Here is an 18,458-nt window from a genome sequence, read left to right on the forward strand (position 1 = left end):
TGTGACCATACACTCACCTCTCACTTTAGTTTCAGAATGTTGATTTCCAGATCTGCCTTTTGGATCTGGCGGTCCAAGTATACAAGTTCTTTGCTGTTTTTTTCTATCTTTTTAATAAGAAGAAGTCTATATAAGAAGTCTATATAACAACTGAAAATACATTAGATTAGAGTTACATCATGAATGTAGTCTAAAATTCAGAATGAAACTGTGACATTTACTGTAAATCACTGAACTGTGTCCATCTGTGCACCAGAAGTTGATGGACCTTCCTCCTGCCGTTCTTCCATAACTCTGGGGGGTAGAGATAAGAATGACCATTTATAGATATAAACTTGGATTCTATAGGCTACTCCACATATAAATGTGAATGTGTAGATTGTTTGATGTGTAGTCATATAATATTAAAATTACCTCTGTAGGCCTGTCTGTGGCAGCAGAAACGGTTTCTTCATCCCCATCATCCTGTGAAGATGAGCATTTCATAGAGTACACTTTATAATACTATTTATCATAATTGATGGTGTATGGAGTAGGCTACTGACAACTGTATGGGGTACTGTTGGGACAGGAGGCTCCAAGAGGCAGATATTACCATCCGAATCTGTTGGGACCAACAAAAAACCCAACCCAAAGTAATATAAATGGAAATATCACATTCAGTCTATATAAAAAAATAACACTGTAGGTAGACCTCTTACATTTTATGAAGGCACTTAAGTCTTCTGGAGTGACTGGCTCTGATGAAGTCCCTCCAGGAATTCCCTCAGCCATTGGCCTTCCAGCATTTAGGCTCAGGGCCATCTCTTCTGCATTTGTCAGGGGTGGTGGTGCAGGTGCTCCCCCTGTTTTACGAGCCTCTGCCTTCTGTCTGTAGGCTGAGTAGAAGTCAAATGAGAATGAACATTTAGACATATGTCAAAAATGCTACACTGAATGCCATTTAGTAATTTAATATGTCAAATGTTTGTAAAGCCAGGTAGCTACTCCTATGATGTGCTCAAGGCTTACCTGCTTGAAGTATGTTTTTATATTTCATTTTCAGCTGCTGCCATGTTCTTTTGATGCCTGCAGGATTGCACCTATCCATGAAAATTAAATTAGGTTTAATAAAATACTGTTCTTCCAGTTTCACCTCTGATATTATAACAGTTGGGTAAGTTACTCTAAAATAGTTCTTAATTACTAACTACAAATTTTATCTTCAACAAGTCTAATTAGATTAATGTAATAATTACTGTCTCGAGAAAGTATTGGTCTACTTACTAATTTGTTTTATTTACTTATTAATTACTTTCTAAATCCCAAATCAACCTCAACCACTTGAACAATACAAGGAGAGACAAGAAACTGCACTTCTAATGCTTTCAAATTAAAACAATATTCAATTGCATGAATTAATCATAAATTGACCAAAGTGTATTATAGAGGGAGAAAGTTAAATTAAAAATATACCTTTTAAAAGTTGATATTAAATCCACTATTGTTTTATAATCTTTAATTTAATTACAGTATTTAGATGACTTAGTAACTTAATTCATTACACCCAACACTGTATAAAAGTAATTAAAATGTAAACTTACGCACTGACTCGAGCAGCTATTTTCACCCAAGCTAACTCTCTCTCCTTCGCCGCTGCAGCCGTGTTGCTTTTTTTTTTTTAAATACATGCTCAAATTCTGCATATGCTTGCATAAGGACATCCAGTTCTGCTGGTGAGAAATATGCACACCTTTTTTTGTCTGACGCTGTTGCCATGGTGACTCGTAATATCTGCGCTCCATTGATAATGGCTTTTTATAGTTGTGGTGCATGCACTTAACTCTGAGTCAGCCAACTCAGAGTTGATTGAACTAACTAATTTCAGCTGTTCTGAAACCCAAAACTCAAAGTTTCCCATCTCAGGCTAAGTTAACTCAGAGTTCAAGTTTTAACTCAGAGTTGGTTGAACCTCCTTATTGAAACAGGCCCCAGTTGTCATGATATGGGGTTTTGTTTATATCTTTGGACTGTTTGGCTGATCATTCTCCATGCTCCACCCTTCCCAGTCACAGTTCACTCACCGACCATAATCAGCTCCACCTGCCACTGACTAATTATCCTCAAGTAATTCCACCAGATCACTGCCTACATATACCTGCCTTTAATATTGTATTAGAAAAAAACTATGCATGGATTATCTAGACACGGAGCAATACAGTTTTACCGTGTAAACTGTGGATGACTTGGAAAAGGAAGAACTTCATTTTTTTATAGATAAATAATTTTTTGTTAAAAATCCCAGTTTGCACGTGTTATTTACTTCCAGTGTCTAAGGAATGACACCGAAATTTGGATCTCTTGACATAACAAGTGCCTTTTTAAAATAAAGTATAATAATTAAAGGCTACCATTTTGTAGAATATTCTTGTACTTCACTTTTACTTGTTCCCATGTTCTAGTGGGTCCCGTGGAGGCTCTGATATAAAAGAACAAAGTAAATATCAAATTATTAAAATGCAAAAATTAATACTGTAGAAAGTGATAGAAACGTCTACCATGGACAGTATTTATGCATTAATTTGTCTGCTTTTTGCCAGCCCTCTCTCCTGGCTTTAGCAGACTTTGAGGTGTTACCTGTCGTTTTAATTAATGACTCAAATTCGGCATAACCTTCCATTAAAAGCTCTTGTTCTGCTTGGGAGAAAAACTGTGGGCGTTCTTGAGCCATGCTAAACAGCCAATAGCAGCGCTGCTGATCATTGTTTCTACTATCGATACATTTCCCCTTTTAAACAAACGCATGAACGCGCAGTTGTCTCAATCCAGCCATACTAATCGTAAACAACAGGTGTGTTTGAAGAACCCAATTAGCCGGATCATGATTAGCCAGATGAAATCATCTTGGATGTGTCATTTGATCTCGGATGTTTTAAGCAACTTACGAAGAACGGACCCCTGTTCTTGCCCTGCCCTCGCTAGTTGACTTCACTAGTGCTTGTGTGTATTGCCTGGTTCAGGTTGCTCCTGGGGATTCTGTGTCTCACTTTGTCCTTGTTGGGGACCTGTCAGCATTGTCTGGTCTGTCTCCATCTGCATCACCTGACCAAGTTTGTCTCTGTCTGCATCACATGGGGCTCGTTCTTCATACATCGCTAACTCAGTTAGCTGGATTTGATTGTTGACGATTTGGCTTGATCTTGGATCGCTTGGTTCTTCGAAACTCATCCTGGACTTGCTGTCATAGCAACATGTGCGTAAGCTTAAACCTGCTCGCTCGCAGGCTTATTTTATGTAAACAGGATTAGATTGCGACTTTATAAGTGGAGGAGGGGTAGGGAAGGCTACCATTATGTAGAATATTCTTGTACTTCACTTTTACTTGTCCCCATGTTCTAGTGGGTCCCGTGGAGGCTCTGATATAAAAGAACAAAGTAAATATGAAATTATTAAAATGCAAAAATACATACTGTAGAAAGTGATAGAAACATCTACCATGGATAGTACTTACAAATTTTAATTTGTCTGCTACTTTTTTGCCAGCCCTCTCTCCTGGCTTTAGCAGACTTTGATGTGCTCCCTGTCGTTTTTTTAACACTATATTTTTGTCATTTTAGTAGTTTTAAAAACATACATACATACATACATACATACATACATACATACATACATACATACATTGAACAATTGAACCCCCCTCCAACAAAAATTACAGAGCAACTAGTTTGACAGGAGCAGTTTAATAATAATCAAAATAAAAAGGAAAAAAGTAATTACATTACTTATACAGTTGATGTCAAGTTCTGATGACTGTTCTATTTTTTATAGTATTTATTGTATTTATAAGTGGCAAGTCTTAATGAAGAAGTCATGCATTGTGTGAATTTCCTCAATTATGTCCTTCCAGTCCAAACATGATGGTGATTCCGCATCAAGGCACCTGCGAGTTATAGCTTTCTTTGCACTTGCTATTAATATTAGTAGGAGATATCTATCAGACTTCCTCAGCTCATGGGGTAAACTACCCAGGAAAACTGTAGTAAAATCACAGCCTAAATTTCAGTCCATTTAAGGATTGATTTCTTTTATCACTCCTGACCAGTAGGATGTGATCTTAGTACATTCCCAGAAGACATGAAAATGTCCTGCAGACACATTCCCACAGTTCCTCCAACATTTTGCCTTCTCAGTGTAGTTACAATGTTTACTTTTAATGTTAGGTGTAACAAAAAAACGCACCATGCATGTCCAGGAAAATTCCCTCCATAGGTCAGAACTTGACGTGTGGATCACAGAATTACAAATATTTAACCAAACATCATCAGTTATTGTTATTTTAGCTTCTTTTTCCCATTCAACCTTAAGATATGTTGTATTACATTTTCTCTCTGTCTGTAGACATGAGTATAGTCTGGATATTGTTTTTTTTGTTTTTTGTTTTTGTGAGGTCTTCCGTTGCTGGAATCTAATAAGATTTTAGGTATATCTGTCTCATCCTCCTCATTACAATAAAAATTATATATTTTTATTGTAATGGTATCTTAGCTGAAGGTATCTAAAGAAATCAAATTTTTTCCAGGTTATAGTTCTCTTGAAGTTGTTTAAAACTCTTTAATTCACGATTGCTTGTAATATTCCAGTAACTTTTTTGTGACTACTGTGTAAACCCGCTGTCGTTTTAATTAATGACTCAAATTCAGCATAACCTTCCATTAAAAGCTCTTGTTCTGCTTGGGAGAAAAATTGTGCGCGTTCTGTGGCCAATAGCAGCGTTGCTGATCATTGTTTCTACTATTGACACATTTCTCCTTTTAAACCAACGCATGAATGCACAGTTATCTCAGATAACTCAATCCAGCCATACTAATCATAAACAACAGGTGTGTTCGAAGAACCCAATTAGCCGGATCATGGTTAGCCCGATGATATTATCTTGGATGTCTCATTTGATCTTGGATGTTTTAACCAACGTACGAAGAGTGAGCCCCAGGTCATCTGCAAGTTCCTGCCACAGTCACCCGGTCAAGCCTGACTCTGCGGTCTCCAGCCATTCCTGCATGTCTGTCTCTCCTGCCTCCAACTACTATTTTAAGATAAACATTTAAAAACGCAGACACTGTCTGGTTTGAATATCGGGTTCCCAGAACTCTCACACATTACACCAGTGCTGTTTTAGTGCACTTGAACCTGACTATAACATTTCAAACAGTACTGTGTACATTTAAAAAATGATAAATAACAAAGAACCATTACAGTAAGAATACCAGAAGAACAATTGGAGGCTGTACAACATTCGGGGATAAGAGGGCCCCTCTCCAAGAGAAAGAAACCCACTTACTAGAAATGTTAATGTACCTTACTTCATTTCAGCCTTTTCCTTCTCCTTTTTACTTGAAAGAGTGTAAGGTTTAGGATTAAATTTGTTTGATACAATAAAAGCTCTTCTGATTGGGATTAATGCCCAGCCAGCATATGTGGAATTTGTAAGGTTAGACAAGTAGGTTGTAGGTTTCTAGACCTTTCAGAAATAGCTTAAAAACAGGCATAGAACTCACTGGCTAAATAGGATATCATATGTTTCTGTCCTATTCTTCATCTGGTCATCAAATGTGACCAAAATTTAGCTTTTTGGCCTACTGGTGTGTGGAGAAACGTCTCAGATCCATCCATCCATTTTCCGACACACTTATCCCTGCTGGGGTCGCGAGGGGTGCTGGTACCTATCTCTATTTCTCTCACTCTGCTGAGTTCTCCTACTGTTCTCCAATTTACATTGCTTGTTGTCATTTCATCTTTTACCTTTTTGTTCTCTGTCATCTTTTTTCTTCATAGTAGGTACATCTGGTCTGGCGTTCTGTTAGCTGTGACATCATCCAGGGATGACAGATCATCCGCTACTACCATCTAATGTAGAACAGATTACTGGATCAATGTGTGCTTCTGTGCTTGTTTGTCTCTCTTATTGTGTCTCTGCTCTGTCTTCTCTAACCCCCACTCGGTCGAGGCAGATGACCGTTCATACTGAGCCTGGTTCTTCTGGAGGTTTTTTCTTCCCGTTAAAAAGGGGATTTTTCCTCTCCACTGTCGCTTCATGCTTGCTCAGTATGAGGGATTGCTGCAAAGCCATGGACAATGCAGACGACCCTCCCTGTGGCTTTACGCTCCTTTAGGAGGAGTCGATGCTGCTTGTCAAGACTTGATGCAATCTACTGGGTTTTCTTAGAGAGGAAACTTTTTGACCAATCTGTATAATCTGATTGAATTTGACTTTGGAAAGTGTCTTGAGATGACATGTATCATGAATAGCGCTATATAAATAAAATTGAATTGAATTGACAGTTGATATAGGGAAATCCTGGAAGAAATCTGTTAGAGGCTGCAAAAGAACTAAGACTGGCATTAAGGGTCAACAGCCACACCTAAAATAGGCTCAGATCAAGTCACATCATCCAAGACACCATACATTCCCGATGGTTGGACTGGCCAATTCTAACACTTATAAGTGTTAGAATTGGCCTTTGAAGGGTTCAAGTTAATGACGGTAGGGTACTACCAAGTGTTGACTCAGGATAACTGAATACATATGCATGCCACACTTCTCAGATTATTTGTAAAATTATTACATAAACAATTTTTGGAACATGACAAAATGTGAAAAATTGTGTGAAAACTTTTGCAAGGTGTTGTAAGAACTAAATATGAAACAGAAACATAGCAACGCATCAAGGCACAAAACAGAGACCATGTTTCAATTCACTGAGACCAATGCTTTTTATTGAGTAGTTACACAGCTGAAAAGTCAAAGATCTACAGTGTTAAACTAAGCAAATTGGCAATCAACTATGTAATTGTTTTTACTAGTTTCTTATAAGTATTTCTTTTAACTTTGGTAAATTAAGATTATTTACAAGGTCCAGAAACTATAGGATTTTTCTTGAAAAAAATCTGCCCATTCTATGGTGACAAGTGTTCAGCAGAAGTCTTGATCCTGTAGATGTGGGGCCAATCATATAATGGACAGTTAATCCTGCTTCGTTCTTTTTTTTATTACATTTGCAATGACACCACAAACATACGTCACAAACTGAAGCATTTTAAAACAGAGGTGCAAATAACTATTTTTGACATTTGGGAGTTGTTGAATTTGGAAGCCCAAGATATACGACTGAAGGCAGTTAAGCATTATGTGTATTTAAAGCATTATCTGTTGCCACCAAATGTCTACATCGGCACAACATGTGTAACTTCATGACAGAAAAAAAAGCTGCATTTATTCTGCATTTTCAACGTTGTCTTTCAGGGTTACTGAGTATTTCTACAGTTTGTGAAACAAAGTTAACTGCCTCCTTGGAAACAAATGAAACAATCCCTTTTAAACAAGACATTTTTGTTAGAAGATGTAAGATCATGTTTCACTCAAATGAAGATAAAGTCAGTGTATTTGACTACATCTAGATCCATTTTAGCAGCCATTTTCACTCCAGTGATTTGCTACAGGTCAGCAAAAAAGCAGCAAAAGCATCTCCTTCTTTATTTCCATTTCTTTGTTTTAAATATTCAGTATTTACTTATATTACATCTCACAGGACAGCTTTTAAAAGGAGCTTGGTAAAGAGTTAAGTTGCAGACATTGGCATTCTGTTATGCAGCCCTATTGGAAAATCCCCAGCCTGCAGATCGAGTGTGACAACATCAGCATGATAACTTCAATACAGATTAAAACCCAATATGTAACTGAAAGAAATCTACATGGTTATGTTACGTATAGAAGTGACAGCATTAGTAACACTTAGAAAGTAGATTTTAGTGATTGCACATTTATCTCACAGTTATATTTATTCAGTGATTGGTTACTGGGAAAGATAGAGACCAACAAAAAATAGCATGATCGCTGTGTCTCCCAACAAATGCAGGTATGAGCCATGTTAAAAACTATTACTGAGCATGAGTCCAGGTGCGATAGTTCAGTGATGCATTTCATTTCAGTGGACAAATCAGACAAGGGGATGAAAGGAGTGACCTGTCAAAGGAAATAGCTGGAAATCAAACCACAACATGCTCAATATTTTATCATAGCATGCCTCTGGACCCAACAAAATCTTGGGACAGTGATCCATAGCTCAGTATGAAATGCATTTCAGCATTCAACCACACTAAACAGAAAGGCACCGTTGATATTTTTCTGCTCTGAAATCTACTGGGAACCTTTGCTACATACTAGCATATGGCACTTCACCTGCAGCTCATAAACGTGTTTGTACAGTTGTTTCAGTTTTTACAAAACTCTTTATTTACTACATCACTAAAATAGGTTTCTTTTCCGTTTTTTTTAAAAAGTCTTTGAATAGAAGTTAGCTTGTTGAATGTTAGATTTGAAGAGAATTTTTCTCTGTAGAATTTGAGGGTATTTCTGTTTACACAGCAATGGGATTGTAAAGTTTAACCTGCAGGACATGGCTTGGTGATGCTGGGTTAGTCCTGCTGTTCTCCATATCCCAAAGGGCTGTGGTGCTGTCTGCAGCAAAGAAGGGTGCGTTACCTCCCTGAGGCTCGCCTGTTTCACTGAATAGCATGCTGTCACTGGACTCCATGGAACGCACGCCATGGCATGCAGCTCTTTTGGTGCTGCAGTTACTGGTACTGTTGGTTTGATTCATTTGATTCTCAGGTAATTCTAAAAAACTGTGTCTGGCAGCAGTGGTGTCACAGTCCCCTGTGACTCCGTAGGTAACATTCTTTGCAAGAAGTGATGGGCTGGAAGGTAAGCTATGTGCTGCAAGACCGTGATTGTAGTGGGAAAAGCTCCTCTTCTGATCAGCAAGTCTTGAAGATATGTGTTGCTGACTTTTCTTTGAGAGCAGCAACGGGCACTCCTCCTCAACGGAGGGACTTAAAGCCACTGAGGGGACAGAAATTGCCAGGCTGGACAGTGGAGCAGACATCTCTGATGGAGGAGAGATGGGCGCGCTTAGAGCTGTCTTTGAGTCTGGAGACAGTTGAGACAGGCCTTTCATGGAAGAAGCAAATCTGCAGAAACCCAGAACAGAACTATTATAAACACAACTGAGCTGACAATTTCATATTATAGAGTTACATTGAATATGAAACTGAGAACACACAAATGTCATGGTTTAGTTTTAACTTGGCTTTTGTTTACTATTAGTTTTCAGTTTTTCCTCTTTGTTTGGGTTCTAGTTATGATTTGACTTTATTTATTGTTAGTTTTAGTTTCCTCCTCCCCTTCTCACTCAGCCTTCACTTCACTCCCCTTGCAGTCAGTCACACCTGTTGGTAGTTAGTCAATCAATCAGTCAGACTCATTTCACCTGCCAACTTCCTTATTTAAGCCTCCCTTTGTTTCACTCTAGTGCCGGTCTGTCATCATTCAACACCTTCTCCTCGTCTGTATGCCTGGTTTGCACAGTCTGACCATTTGTTTTCCACCTTAGTGTTTTGAGTTGTATTTCTGCTGGCTTCTGCATCTCAGGCTGAGTTTCTGGACTGTGGGATCTCATTCTGCAAGTATTCACCTGGATTAGCTGTTATCCTGCTATGGTTCTGGTCTTCAAGTATCCACCTTGTCCTGCTGCTAATCCTGCTGTTATTCTGGCTTTCAAGAACTCACTCTCTGCGGTGCTGCTGAGCTCTGGTTAGCACTCTGCCAAGCTGTGGATTCTCGGTCGTGCTGCAGGGCCTGCTGCTGTGCTCTAGCTAACTCTTTGCCGAGCTGCGAACTCTGTTGTCTAACTCTTTATGGACTACTGCTGTGTACTTGCCAGTCAGCTCCTGCATCCTTCATCTCTGCCTGGTTACAGACTCTGGTTCATTATGTCATCATTCACTGCTTGCAATAAACTGTCTTAAAACCAGCTCTGTGTGTGCGTGCTGTGTCTGGGTTCATCCAAAGACAAATCGTGACAAACTTTCAAAATGTGAGCTTATTACTGTCATGATGCAGCCTGAAGGCTGTATTCTGAACATTTCTCGCTCAGTCTCCAATGCAGCCCTGATTAGGAACACCTGTCAGGCTGCAATCACCATGTATTCATTACACCTGCTCACACCACTATATAAACTCACCCCAGTTTGTTCATGGTTACCGGTTCGTCTGCAGTCTTCTGACCACTATGCCTGTCCTTTTCCTGTCTGCCAGTTCCTGCACCTCTACAACTCTGTCTGGTAAAATGACTCTGGCTTCATCATCCACTACCTGCTGTCTCAAACTCTGGAAACCAGCTCTGTGGTGTATGTGCTGTGTCCGGGTTCATCCAAGACAAATCATGACAATTACTAAATTAACAAGTTGTCAGATTACCAGGTGAAAACTCACAACTTTAAGACTTTTTTCCCCCCATTTCACTAGGTGCAACAGCCATGGCTTGAAAATCAAATTTCCACAACCGTACAAGCGCCTTAAAATTAACCTCCACTAGGGGGCACTCTTTTGAAAGAGCTCTAGTTCCAATTAACTTCCTCTAACAGACGTTTTTTCTGATATCCTGAATGAGAAAATTTTCTCCAAGGTGAAAATTAGATATTTAGCAAAATACAGACTATAGTAGTCAGTACACACCCATTCACATCTAAGTAACTTGCAGAGACCAACAAACTCAGCAGTCATGTTTTTGGAATGTGGCAGGAAGCCAGATCGCTCCGATACAGTAGGTGGCGGTATGCACCTAAAAGCTAAGGTTGCAATCTACCAGTAAACAAAAAGAATAAGAAGGAAGCCAGATCAGCACCCAGGGAGAACCCATGCAAATATAGGGAGAACATGTAAACTCCATGCAGAAAGGTGGTTTGTGTGTGTGTGTGTGTTCTTGTACTTGCAGCTGAGCGAGAATAACCTGACAACAGCCAGCTGCATGTATCGCTCCGCCTAGCTCCACTCACATACATCTGGGACATGGCTCATTGAAAGTGATTTCCCCAACCAAATTTTTGGTCTGGCCAATCAGGACGCAGGGCTGGTGTTTCATGGATGTGACGTAGTGGAGAAGCCACCGTGAGATTCCGTTAACATTGATGCTGCTATTTCTTCCGTGTTGTCCAATCTATCTGATATTGTTTCATTAAAAGAACATCAGAGAACGGCTCTGAAGGCTTTTGTTGGTGGAAACCATGTTTTCGCCCTTCTCCCGACCGGATTTGGCAAGTTTTGTTTTCGGTTAGCGCTAACCATATAAGGAGGCCTATTAGTCCTCAACGCGGTCGGCCCGGGATCGACTCCGACCCGCGGCGCTTTGCCGCCTGTCTTCCCCCCTCTTCCTGTCAGCTCACTGTCAATAAAACGCCTGCCACTACAGTGTTTCCCGCAGGAATTAGCTTATGCGAGGCGGACCGGCTCGCGGAGCGGGCGGGGGGTAAACGACACGTTTTCCGCGGACCGGCTCGCGGAGCGGGCGGGGGGTAAACGACACGTTTTCCGCGGACCGGCTCGCGGAACGGGGGGGGGTGAACGACACGTTTTTCGCGGCCGCCTCGCGGGTCCGCCATTACAGGTTTTTTTTTTTTCCTGCGTCGGTCTCATCAGCGTCACGGGTTGGCTTCGGTGTGAGTGGTTGAAATAGCACGTCGATAAATATGACAGACAAGTGGCTTATCCAATCATATGCAAGGAGTTTTGATAAGGCCCAGCCTTCAGTAAAGGCAATCCCTATCGCGGTGTCCCAGATGTATGTGAGTGGAGCTAGGCGGAGCGATACATGCAGCTGGCTGTTGTCAGGTTAGAGCGAGAATGCTTTTTGCTCATTTTACCAGTAAAGTGAAGACTTTGTAAAATGAGGATCTTTCTTTTGGTCCTCACTTTTTTTCTGGGCTAGGGGTTAGGGTGGGTTTAGCACTAATGTAAGGATTAGGTATGTACTGGTGAAGGTTAGGGGTAGGATCAGGGTCAAGGTTCGGCCATAGAAAGGCTTGAAAATAAATGAGTCTATGGAACTCAAGGCATGGTCCTCACTTTGTATTCTAAACAAGGATGTGTGTGTATTGATATATATTCATTCAGAAATGCAACAATAACAGGTTTTAATCTCTATTGTTTTTCATAGGCCCTGTTCATACGGTCAATTGAAAATGGGTATTCTTTTTCTGTTAACACATCTACAATGTTTAAATACAATCTCTGTAAACATAATACTTATAGAAACGTTAAAAATTGTGGGATTTCTGCCACGCCACTAGGCAGTATTTTCTTTGAAATTTAACAACAGGCGCATGTGTACACACACTCCCTGCACCAGCACTAAATCATACAGTGCATGTTCCAGGGCTTCCCCATTCTGCCATATTCTGTTTTTCCTGTCTACACATCAGAAACCAAGGTACTTTTAAAGCATTACACTCTGGAACCCATTTTCAAATTTTCAGATGTGTTGCAACAAAACTTTCCCCCCCTTACATCCCTACAATTTGAAGCAAGGCCTATCAAAGTGGTAAAACATATGTTGAATGTTTTACCACATATAGATCTGAACATATGCTCAGATCTCTGTGTATTTTCAATGTATTGTAGTTTTAATGCTTAAGGACATTATATATACTCTAGTATTTACCCTTATCTTCTAATCTCGGTGTTTCTTTAGGGCTACCTTTAGATTAGACTGGGTTTCTTTTTTTCTAATCACTAAAAATTGTGTATAACTGTCCATGTGTTTGCCACTGTCACACCCAAATTTCCCCTTTGCGGGACAATAAAGGAATTCTTATTATTCTTATTGTTATATTTTTGTTTTGAGTATTAGATTGTATATATTTCATTCAACTGATGCTGGATCTTTCACTGAGTGCATAAATAACTGAGAACAATACCTAGTATAGGACTGCGGATGACCGCTGCATATTCTAGAAACAGGAAATGAAAACACTAGCAAAACATTTACTTGCACCCACCATGGGCCTGATTAGTAAATTTATTTTAGTCCTTTGAGAATGCATTTGAACCAGTTTTGGTGTGTATAGAAGCAATTATATAAAAGTTTCAAAAAGTTCATCATCCTTAGGTGACAGTAAATTGACCAGGATGTTCAAGTACAACTGGATACAACCAGATTGAGTCTACTGTGAACTGAAAACTGCAGTAAAACAAGTGTCACCATCTATGGTTAAGGTTTTAGACTACCATGTACTGAGAAGGTGCTGGTTCAGGAATAAGTCTCTGCTTTAGGCCCAACTAAAATTTACCCCATTAATATATTTTGAGAAATGTTTGATGGTCAGATATTTAATCAAAATCACAAAAAGTATTTCCTGTTTTTCATGGTTGAGATTATTAGTCAATTTTAAGATTTTTTTCATCAGTTACCTGGAACTTTAAGGCAACTCTTGTTGGAGTTTGGTGTCTCTGCACTTTGCTGAATTAGAACTTAAGTCAGTGGGGCCACTTGTGGCATTCAGACGACCCCGGACACCCTGTGTGGCTCGTTGGCTATTCTCCGCCAATGACATCACAGAGTAAGACTCAGTATCAGACAGAACATTGTTGCTCCAGTCCTCACTCCAGCTGCAGAGACAGGGAGGGAGTTATTGACATGGGGACCATATACTGTAAGTCGTTTTGCCCACAGTTTGCCTCACATAAAATGTGTTTAGACAGAAGCTGATCTAATAAATATTTTGTTTAATATAATGTTTTTGTTTTTGGTTATTATTTTCGATGTACAGGAGAATCAAAAAGTGGAGTCAGAAAACAGGAACAGATTGTCAGCTCAGTAAAATGTCAAAAACGCATTACATTGAAAAACTCACAACTACACCCCTGGAATCAGAATCAGACATACTTTAATAATCTCACAGGGAAATTACTTTTGTTACACGCTCCAGATATACAAAAATGTATATATTTACAACATTCCACATAAAGTAATGTAAATATATACATATATAAGTCAATATATATGCACATGTACAGGGGTTGGACAATGAAACTGAAACACCTGGTTTTAGACCACAATAATTTATTAGTATGGTGTAGGTCCTCCAGAATGGTTCGGTTGTCCTTGGCAGTGACGCACCCATCTAGCACAAGTATGGGGCCAAGGGAATGCCATGATATGGCAGCCCAAACCATCACTGATCCACCCCCATGCTTCACTCTGGGCATACAACAGACTGGGTGGTACACTTCTTTGGGGCTTCTCCACACCGTAACTCTCCCGGATGTGGGGAAAACAGTAAAGGTGGACTCATCAGAGAACAATACATGTTTCAAATTGTCCACAGCCCAAGATTTGCGCTCCTTGCACCATTGAAACCAACGTTTGGCATTGTCACGAGTGACCAAAGGTTTGGCTATAGCAGCCCGGCCGTGGATATTGACCCTGTGGAGCTCCCGATGGACAGTTTTGGTGGAAACAGGAGAGTTGAGGTGCACATTTGATTCTGCTGTGATTTGGGCAGCCGTGGTTTTATGTATTTTGGATACAATCCGGGTTAGCACTCGAACATCCATTTCAGACAGCTTCCTCTTGCGACCACAGTTAATCCTGTTGGATGTGGTTCGTCCTTCTTGGTGGTATGCTGACATTACCCTGGATACCGTGGCTCTTGATACATCACAAAGACTTGCTGTCTTGGTCACAGATGAATGATTTCCTGCGGAGCTCTGTGGTGCATCTGGGTGAGAGGAGTCTTCTGCTGAAGGAGCTCCTCTGCTGGGCCAGTGTGTCATGGAGAGGGTGTGAGACGTTGTCGAAGATGGTAGAGCATCCTGATCAGTTTGTTTAGTCTGTTGTTGTCAGCGACCCTCAGCCCACTGCCCAAGCAAGTGACAGCAAAGAAGAGCGTGCAGGCAACAACAGACTCATAAAACATCCTCAGCATCGTACCGCAGATGTTAAAGGACCTCAGCCTCCTCAGGAAAAAGAGTCGGCTTTTGCCCTTTTTGTAGACTGCCTCTGTGTTTCTAGTCCAGTCCAGCTTATCGTTAAAGTACACTCCCAGGTATTTATACTTCTCCACAGTGTCCACGGGGACCCCCTGGATGGAAACAGGGGTCACAGGTGTTTTTGTCCTCCTCACATCCACTATTAGCTCCTTAGTCTTTGTCACGTTGAGTTGCAGATGGTTCAGCTCACTCCAAGTGACAAAGTTGTCCACCACAGTCCTATATTCACTCTCATCCCCCTTTTTAATGCAGCCAACTATTGCTGAGTCATCAGAAAACTTCTGAAGGTGGCAGGACTGCAATAGTTGAAGTCTGAGGTGAAAAGGGTGAAGAGGAAGGGGGAGAGGATAGTCCCCTGAGGGGCCCCAGTGTTGCTGACCACCCTGTCAGACACACGGTTCTGTAGGCGTACATACTGTGATCTGCCCGTCAGGTAATCAACAATCCAGGACACGATGGGGGCCTCCACCTGCATCGCCCTCATCTTCTCACCCAGTAGAGCCGTACGGATGGTGTTGAAAGCACTGGAGAAATCAAAGAACATGATTCTCACAGTGCTCGCCGGCTTGTCCAGGGGAGTGTAGACTCTGTTCAGCAGGAAGATGATGCTATCCTCAACTCCCAGGCGGGGCTGGTAGGCGAACTTTAGTAGATCAGTGAAGGGCCTGACCATGGGCCTTAGCTGCTCCAGGACTAGCCTCTCAAAGGTCTTCATGATGTGGGACGTCAGTGCCACCGGTCTGTAGTCCTGGGGCAGGACGTCTTCCACAGCACGGGGACTCTCTGGAAGTGCAGGCTCAAGCTGAAGACTTGGCTAAGTACTCCACACAGCTGGTAGGCACAAGCTTTGAGCACCCTGGGGAATACACCATCGGGGCCTGCAGCTTTGCCGGAGTGGAGTCTGGTAAGTTGTCTTCTCACCAGGTAAGGAGTGAAGGACACTGTAGAGGTAACAGTAGGGGGAGGGGTGAGGTCCTCGGGTTTTGGAGGACATGATGTGAAGTAGGGGGAGGGGTGGAGTCAGTGGATGTGGATTGAGGTGGTGAGGAGCAGACAGTGGGTCTGTAAGGAGGAGGAGTGGGGGGAGGTGGAGTGGTCGTTGGTGGAGTGGTCGTTGTAGGGAAGCCAGCAGCTTCGAATGATCGCAGTTGTCACACACTGGAATGTCTCTGTAGTTTAACAACTCAGGTTACTTCTCAATCAGGACATAATAGGGTGTTTTCACTGACGTCACTGGCCAACTTCCGGTCCGCCATATTGGGTGGCACACTTCCTTATCTCTAGTTGTCTTACACGTATTATCGTATCGCGAATGGATAAGTACGCCAGCGGGCTAGAGCGACCACATAAGGACGTATATCTGAGGAAATGTTCCGTGATCGACCATATGGACCCGTATGCCCTCCACGGTGCCTTGTTAAGCCGTAATCCAGATGATTGGCCAAATGTAGAGCACGGCGACATAGTGCATTACCTGGTGTTCGGTGAAAACCCTCTGCACACTCTTGAGGAAATGAGAGCTTACAAGGATCTAGAGGCTCACAACCAGTTCACATCTGGTTATGTACATCAAGGAAATCGCCATCATACGTGGACGGGTGAGTTTTAATAAGATGGTAAAAATGTAAACAATCCGACGCAAATGTGTTGCACCGCCCGCCGGCGGCGGGCGGTGCGCGAAGGCGCTTGGCTGCAAGGCCGATCGACGCCGCTCGCGGCTTTAATTATTTAAGCAGAACAATGACCAGTGCAAAATTAAGTTGTATTTACCGTATTGGCGCCGGTAGGAGCTGCAGATCATAAAGCCAGCAAACAGTGGGAACACAGCAACTCGTTCAAAGGTAAGCTGCGTACAGACGGGTTAGCACATGCTAACCGTTAGCGCTAACAACCACTCGCGCATGTAATGTACTTTTAACTTGCTGCTATGTGTTTCAAACGTTTAGAACACACTCTCATTGACATCGGGATACTGTGGAAAGTTATGTTCGGTCGACTTACAACCGCGATCCAAGCGAGCCGACGACTCTTTGTTATCGCTAACAGTTGTTCTCCGTGGTTGCGCCTCCAGGCAGGAAAGCGGTGGAAAATTAATCTGTTTCTATGTTTTTCCCATGGCGATCATGTGTTGCGCTGTTACAGCCCACAATACAGCAACGGTTTACCATGGTTGAAATCAAGTTAAGGTGAAATTAATCAAATTAAAACACGGCTGAGAGAGGGAGTACAGTATGCGGTAGTAATAGGCAGTAGAGGCGGCGGAGGCAGTCAACACGACAGCCGTGGAAAGTAATAAGTCATAACGCCCAAGCCCTATTATTAATATATTCTTCTTATATGTTTTAAATACTTAACAGTTAATTACCTGTGACAAAGTGAGCACCGCAGACTCTGGCGTATTCCAGCTTAACACCGTCCAAATCGGACCTGGATATCCGTGTCAGCCATAGGTGACGGCGTTGTTCAGACAGCTGTTTTTTTTTTTTTCACACTGATTCACTATTACGGCTGGTAGGCGATAGAAAGCGTTGATCTCCACCTCCACGGGCCGAGCAACCAACCATTAAACACGTTTTCCCCATTGTTCACTTCCAATACTGCCTAAGGCGTCATACAATGCAGGTCAACGGTGCGAAACGACTGCCACCCAATATGGCGGACGCGCTGAGTAGTCACGTGAGCGTGACGTCAGCTGAAAACACCCTATTGAAATAAGAAGTCAGATGATGTAAATTTTACTGAGGGGAATCTATGTATGAAATCTGATGAACAGATACATTCTGTAAAGGGTTTCAAATCTAAAGGGAAATAGGGTAAAATGTATCTTGAATCTTTTGGATTTTTTAGAACATTTCTGGCAACATTACCAATATGGATAAAAAAATGTAGTTTTGCAGCACAGAAAGTAAATTTGAATGACAAAGCAACTAATGGACTGACATAAATTATTGAATGATGATCCCGGTGGCAACTTATCAATAGGGGGTGCTACAGTGCTAACCCCATAAAATCGCAGGAAAATTGTAGACACAGTAAACAAATTATGAAATACAAAGTAATTATTGCATCTCTTCTCCCATAAAATATGTCTGGCTTTTGCTTTTTCAGCATTCATATTCCATTGTGGGTTTATTTGGGTTATTTTTTGTGTAGGGCTAATTCTAATGTTTAGAAAGCGAGGTACGTCAGACAGATGAGTGTTTAATGTATGTTATAAAACCTTTGGCTCAGATTGGTTACTAAAAGAGATCATGGGTCATGGGTGCAGAGCTGCACCCATGACCAATCAGTGCTTTTTGTCCCAATCCTGATCCAATCAGATTAATTCACTATATGTGTCAATCAAAGTCACACCCCTGGCACCTTAGATTCGCAGGCGCAAATCTCACTCAAACATATTAATGTAAATTGAACAATCAGACAACATCAAGACCGGAGCAAATGGCACAGCAAATAAAAATGTGGTTATTTGTTTACAAAGCAATAATTTAACGAGGCTTTTGCTGGAGGAAGAACAGCAGATAAAGGAACTTGGACCGGGCGGACCAGACTAAAGAACCCAACAGCAAGCGACCGTGGACAGATTTATGTTGAA

General features: G+C 41.4%; 1 protein-coding gene across 5 annotated transcripts in view; it reads right to left on the reverse strand.

The window, feature by feature from the left end:
• Window positions 1-6,725: 6,725 nt before the first annotated feature.
• The window catches only part of nrg1 (neuregulin 1), an 84,385-nt gene continuing 72,652 nt past the window's right edge, over window positions 6,726-18,458 (reverse strand). For 4 of the 5 annotated variants that reach the window (XM_012854278.3, XM_012854277.3, XM_036140670.1 and 1 more), the window contains exon 8: window positions 6,726-9,006. In XM_012854278.3, coding sequence (XP_012709732.1) covers window positions 8,394-9,006 — 613 coding nt within the window. In that variant the 3' untranslated portion in view covers window positions 6,726-8,393. Of the gene's footprint in view, window positions 9,007-13,282; window positions 13,481-18,458 lie in introns of all 5 variants that reach the window. The other variant, XM_012854280.3, reaches the window with a different exon arrangement.

This window comes from Fundulus heteroclitus, chromosome 8 (genome assembly GCF_011125445.2).
Source record: "Fundulus heteroclitus isolate FHET01 chromosome 8, MU-UCD_Fhet_4.1, whole genome shotgun sequence".
Taxonomy (NCBI): Eukaryota; Metazoa; Chordata; class Actinopteri; order Cyprinodontiformes; family Fundulidae; genus Fundulus; species Fundulus heteroclitus.